The sequence below is a fragment of the Vigna angularis genome, chromosome 3 (assembly GCF_016808095.1).
Source record: "Vigna angularis cultivar LongXiaoDou No.4 chromosome 3, ASM1680809v1, whole genome shotgun sequence".
NCBI classification, from domain to species: domain Eukaryota; kingdom Viridiplantae; phylum Streptophyta; class Magnoliopsida; order Fabales; family Fabaceae; genus Vigna; species Vigna angularis.
The window spans coordinates 36,381,040-36,387,836 of record NC_068972.1 but is presented as its reverse complement, the minus strand read 5'-3'; the positions used below and the strand labels follow the sequence as shown (position 1 = coordinate 36,387,836).

General features: G+C 30.6%; 1 protein-coding gene across 1 annotated transcript; it reads left to right on the top strand.

Annotated features, from left to right (window-relative positions):
* The first annotated feature begins 4,570 nt into the window (after positions 1-4,570).
* On the top strand, positions 4,571-5,418 carry LOC108325232 (ethylene-responsive transcription factor ERF107). The gene has a single exon (XM_017558267.2). It carries the CDS (start codon positions 4,662-4,664, stop codon positions 5,298-5,300), a length of 639 nt encoding a protein of 212 aa, XP_017413756.1. The 5' UTR covers positions 4,571-4,661; the 3' UTR covers positions 5,301-5,418.
* The last annotated feature ends 1,379 nt before the right edge of the window (positions 5,419-6,797 follow it).

Genomic DNA, 6,797 nt, shown 5'->3' with positions numbered 1-6,797 from the left:
GCTCAATGCTTGTTATGTTTAACTCATTCATGACATGATTATTGGTTTTCGTGATATGGACACATACGGGGAAACCTAGATATGGAGAATTGCTCCGAAAAGCAGTATTGCCTAGACATAGGGATATGAGTTTTGGTTATCTTAAGCTTCTGTGCGTATGTAATGCATAATTAATTGCTAGGGAGACAAGACATTGTAAACTAGTAATTAAGGATAGGCTTTCTTCGCTGAAACATCAGGTTTTTAGTAATTTAGAAAGTGATATTAACATTAATGAAGAAGATGAATTCATATATGCATGAGAGGAAACTTGGTGAAATCTAAACCCCAACAACATATTCATCTCATATTTTCAATATCATCCATTCACTTTTTTGTTTTTCTTTCAATTGGTCAAAATTGCATTCATGTTTATTTTTATAGCATTTGCATTCAAAACCACTAAATTGTTCTTAAAAAGTCTTAATTAGTTGGGTAATCACATAATTGTTTAGTGCCATGAGTGCTTTGGGAAACGATACTTGATCTTACTATTTTATTATTACTTGATACAATTCGGTACACTTGCCGACATCTTAACAACCATCACCACTCTTCCCCTAACACGAAGGTCATAGGGTGTAAATGGGTGTACAAAAACAAAACAAAAAGCTGATGGGACATAGATAGATTCAAAGCTCGCCTAGTTGCCAAGGGTTACACTTAAATGGAGGGTATTGATTACTTTGACACTTTTTTCCCTATGGTTAAACTAACTGGTGTTTGTTTCATTCTATCATTAGAATCAGCTAAAAATTGGCATCTATGATAATTGGATGTCAACAATGTCTTCTTGCATGGTGATTAAAATGAAGAAGTTTATATGTCAAGTTAAAACCCAGGTTTGTCTTCTCCACAAATCCTTCTATGGATTGAAATAAGCTAGCAAACAATGGTATGACAAGTTATCCTATTTTCTTCTCTCTAACAAGTTTTAACAAACATTTGGTGACCATTATCTCTTTACCAAACATAATGGGACAATATCACTATACTGCTTATTTATGTTGATGATATAATAATTATTGGCAACAATATTCATGATATTGATATAGTTACTAACATGCTCAATGACCAATTTAGAATAAAGAATCTTGGCAATTTGTCTTACTTTATGGGTTTTGAGGTTGGTAGAAGCAAATAAGGCATCTTTCTATTGGAACGGAAATATGCCCTGGATCTTCTCACCGAAACCAAGATGCTTGATCCAACACTTATTAGCACCCTAATGAATTTCTCCACCCAAGTATCTTCTGAAGGTGATCCTGTTGATGATCTCACTGCATTCAGAAGGTTGATCGAGAGACTCACTTACCTCACTAACACTCGCCTAAATATAACCTATGTTGTCCATCATTTAAGTCAATACGTTGTTGCCCCACCAACTTGACCAACAAACTGCCTTTCAAATCCTGCATTATATAAAGCAAACCCCTGGTCAAGGCTAACTCCCTCAAATCAACCACTAGATACATTATCTATCTGGGTGACTCATCAATATCCTGGAAATAAAAAAAGTAGTCAACGGTCTCACGCAGCTCCTCAAAAGCAGAGTATCGTGCCCATGCACAAACTGTTTGTAAAATTCAATAGCTCATCAATCTTTTGAAGGACCTATGCCTCCCTCTCTCCCAACCTACGACCATCTACTATGAAAACATGTTCGCCATTAAAATTGCCAACGACCAAGTTTTTCATGAACAAATGAAGCATATAAAAATTGACTCTCATCTCATCCATGAAAAGGTCCAACAAGACACTGTCAAGCTCCTTCTTATATACACTACTCTACAACTTGCTTATATCCTAACCAAGTTTCGTTGTTCTTCCACCTTTCACAATATCAATTTCAAGCTTGACACTATAAACATCTATTCCAAGCTTGACACTATGAACATCTATTCCAAACTTGAGATGGGTTATGAGAATACAATAAATTCCTAATTGTTTTCTATTTTTTCTGTTTTATATTCTCTTTATTTTCCCTCTTCTATATAAACTCGACTCTCTTTTTATATAGACACAATAAACATAAGTGAAATAACATTTCTTTCTTCTAAAACCTTTCTCATTGTTCTTTTCCTTGGTATGAATCACTTTCTTATGGAATACACATTTACATAAAACTTTGCATAATTACATTACACAGCTTCGACTGCAATCCTTTTCATGATTATAAAATAGTATATAGCTTTATTCTTATAAAAATATAGAAAAATGTTTATAATTTTATCCTTATAAAAGTTATAATTCTTCTTTGGACTTATTGTGTATTTTAATATCATGCTCTTATTATATGTGCTTTGTTTCAAATTCTAGAGTTTTCAATGACCAATTTTAAAGAGAAATTAATACTGTGTAACAACATGGAGTTATTTACCGTAGGCACCGCCCATTGTGATCTAGTGGTTCAATTCACTATGTTTCTTGCATAATTAGAAGTAAATGTCCCATATTTGAAATTAATGACATTATTCATGGACTAAGACGTCACCGTATGAATCACAATGTTAACTCCTTATTAGCCAAACAAAATATTATAATTAATCATATCCAACAAAAAGTTACAAAAAATATTCTAATACATTTATCCAAGTTTCTATTTCATATCATGTTATTGTAATATTTAATTTAATCCTAAAAAAGAAACTAATTTAAAAAATAATTGAAAATGATACTCTCTCCTTCTAACTACCACCAACCCTTTTGTCATCATCATCACAACTTGTTAATAACTAAGAAGGATCATCACCCATATTTTATTTTCTTCTAATATAATAATGTTCTAATGAATAACTCTTCTTTTTCAATTTAAAGAAAATGAAAAAAAGAAAAAGATATCTTTCATATTTAATATTAATATATGTGTTAATAATGCTTACACGGGTAATATGCAATCAACATAACAGCTTTGAATTCTCAAATATTCTTCTTTGTCAAATATATAATAGGATAACACAAAAATATTATCTGATTTGTACAAAAATCTTGAACAAATTGATGTTTATTTATATCATATTTTAGTAAGGTTCTCATATTTGATTTCATCTTTATCATACAATCAGAAAACAAATTTGAGAGTACAATAATGACCTTTCATAAGATGAATTTAACAAATCAAATTCTAAAAATGATGTGGTATTGTTTTAAATTATGTCAGAAAATTCTATTTCAGATAATGAATTCAACATTCACATTCAGCGACTAAAAGCCATCACAGAAAATAATTTAATTTAATTAAATTTTGGACTGAAAAACTCTTGCAAAATGTTATTTCTCAACAACTATTTTGCATTGTTGGATTTGGTAACCTAGTTGAGCAAGTAATGTTGTTACCTATTAATGAGGATGTTTTTGATTTTATGTGAAAGGTTAATGGTATCAAAATTCATGGCCAATGGTTTTGGTGCAAGTTGAGAAATAGGGTCCTATCAACATTATTAAAAACCACTTTCTATATATTGCAATGGAGATAGTCTCCTTCTTGCATGGACAAAACCAACTTTTTGAGTTCTAGACATGGACAAAACATCCCAAAAATAAAATTCATATTAAAAAATATTTAAAATTACAAAAGATGTGTATAAAATATCTTAAATAAGAATTATTGCAGAAAATGGTAGCACAAGTTGCATGATTTTGTTGTCCCCGATGTCCATGTCGATTGCTTCCTTGTAAGAACAACAGAGGATATGAGAATATGCCAAGGACCAACTTGGTGAAATGCAATTAAAGATTGTGTTTTTCTTTGTGGGCACACCTCCAACACTATGACATCACAATTTGGATAAGAAGATGCAGTGTCCACAAACACCTCATTGCAAAAACCAGGTAAAAGAGCCTCCTTTCTCATCCAACCATCAATTCTGATGTCTCTCACAACTGAATGTGGGTCCCTTTTCTGTCTTCTACTCTCTCGTAACAATGGCCATTATCAATAATAAACAAATGCAATTTGATCAACTTCAGTTAAACATTAGGTTAATTTTCAATTTTAAGATACAAAAGGTAAAGAAAACTTGACATTATAAGGGTGCGTTTGTTTAGAGTTTGCATACTTTCAAATACACATTTTTAAAGTCATCGTTAGAATAGCCATCATTAGAATCTTTCATCTTTTTTTAAAGATAAAACTGATACAGAGTTTCAGTTTACAAAACAGACGACATCTTAGATAGATGATGCATGGTGCTAACTTAATCCAGATAAAAAAATATTAAAATTTGAGTTTTTTTACAATTTCAGATAACCTTATCCTATATAGAATAAGGATATTAAAGAATAATCACTGCTGATATATTCTTGACCTGAACTGAACAAGTATTCCAACACACTCATAGACCCTTGTTCTGGCAAAATTTCCAACTTGCTAGTATTTCTTTGAGAAATATCTAGTTGGAAGGTTTCCCCAAATTCGAAGGGTAGAGAGCAGATACTAGATAGAACACAGGATTGTGTTTACATCATCAAATGACCTGTTAATTGAAAACAACTATTTGAACAAAGACTTTGGTATTGTGGGGGCCCTTTTCCCTTGACAAACAAATATAAATATCTACCTTAGCTTCTAGCAATTTTTCAATCCATTAATCCACCTCACATTTCTTCACCACTCCTTAAAGATGACAACAGCAGAAGAAACTTCAAACTTGGATCTCATACGCCAACATCTCTTAGGAGAAAACATCTCAACCTCCTTTTTCTCCAATTTCTCCAACCTTGTGAAGCTTGAAGCCCCCTCGTCAGCAGAGTTTGATTTCAGCTCATATATCTCAGACAACACCAGCTTCTTCACTTTCCTTGAAGGCTATGACTTGGTGGCAGACATGGAGTTTGTTGATCAGAAGCCCATCATGAACTCCACATCAACATCAACCATCTCCATCCCCTTAAACAAATGCAATTCTCCTGAACCATTGGCATCATCAGAATCACAAGAGAAGGCAAAGAAAGCAGAATACGATGTAGGAAAACGTTATAGAGGAGTTAGGAGAAGGCCCTGGGGTAAGTTTGCTGCTGAAATCCGTGACCCTACAAGGAAAGGTACAAGGGTTTGGCTTGGCACTTTCGACAGTGAAATTGATGCTGCTAAGGCCTATGATTGTGCTGCTTTCAAGATGAGAGGTCAGAAGGCCATTCTCAACTTCCCTCTTGAGGCTGGAGAGTATGATCCAAAACCAAACACTTGTGGCAGGAAAAGAAGAAGAGAGAGCCTTCAATTGGAGCTGCCACAGGTCCATCTTCATCATGGTGTGTCATGAGAAACTGACAACACAACACTTCAATAGCATAAGTTTGCTTTCTAGAAAAATAAGATTGCTTTGCCTGTTCAATCTGTACATAGAAGCAATGCTAATGTGAAATGTCTGTGTGAATCTATGTTTTGGAAGCTTTACTAACTTTGAGGACCTTAAAACCAGAATGTTAATCGGTTTCTGTTTGAAAAAATACACAAACAAAATGAAACCAACATATTTTCTTCTTGTTTTTCTGTCTGTTGTTGAGGCAAACGTAAAAAATCTTCGGTTCACCTTCAATTTGTGGACTCATTTTCCAGCCTTCGTTCCTGCAACATGATTCATTAATCGAATGGATAATGTTAAATATATTTTAACATTTTTCTGAAACTATATGTAGTATATAAAGCAACTACAAATACTTAAATTGATGTGTTTCACAAATTACTTAACAAATCAACAAAAATAAATTTAATTAAAATTATTTTTATACACTTATAATTAATGGATTTATTTATACAAATTAGTATTACTTTTAACTAGTCTTATAAAAAATGTAATTATCTATAATTAAAAAATAAAAAATAAGGGAAATTAATAACAAGCTGTTCATAAATTGTGTGTACCATTTCTGCACCTTGTCAGTACAGTTGTCGGAAAAAGTCATTAATAAAATAGTTTAGTACTGCCTCCAGTTTTCAGAAAAAGAAAAATCTCTACAATAAAATAATTAAGTTGATTAACTTTTATTAATTTTTTAATGTATTTTCTAAAATATTTTTAAAAACTAATATATATATATATATATATATATATATATATATATATATATTTGTATTATCTGTGATTATATAATAAAAATTTGAGTTATGTACAATTTTATGAAAAGTTATATTTTCTTTCTAATTAAAATATACATCTATTTCATTCTTGTATTTTATGAATGTTACCTGAAGTATTTTTCTCAATAAATTACACGTAGGGTTTATATTATTATTATTGATCATGAAATTGCATTTATCATATAAGCATGATAAATATGTCATGTATTGTCTGTTAAAAAAAGTATTTTATATTATTTTAATATGATATTGAAATCATTTTTTTTAAAACCAATTTAAATTATAATATTTTAAAAAATAACATAACTGAGATAAAAATAGGAACACATATTGTTTATATTTAAAAACAATAAAAAGTATGATTTTTCTTGAAGCCGAAAGCTATCGTTGAACTTTTTTACTCCCTTATTATAGTTTTTATTAAAACGTAAATATTATTTTAGTTTTATTTTCGTTCAATTTTTTAATATAGGTTTTTTTTTTCGTCCAGGTTCTTATTTTAATCAATTTTATCCAATTTAATTATTTTTATGACGATGTTTAAATTATTAATGAAAGAATAACTATTTTGTGAGTTGTATTTTTTTTAATTGAAGACTTAATTAAAAATGGATGGCAATTAATTTTAAGGTTTGAAATTGAACAAAATCATATTCATTAATTAATTAAAATTTTCAAA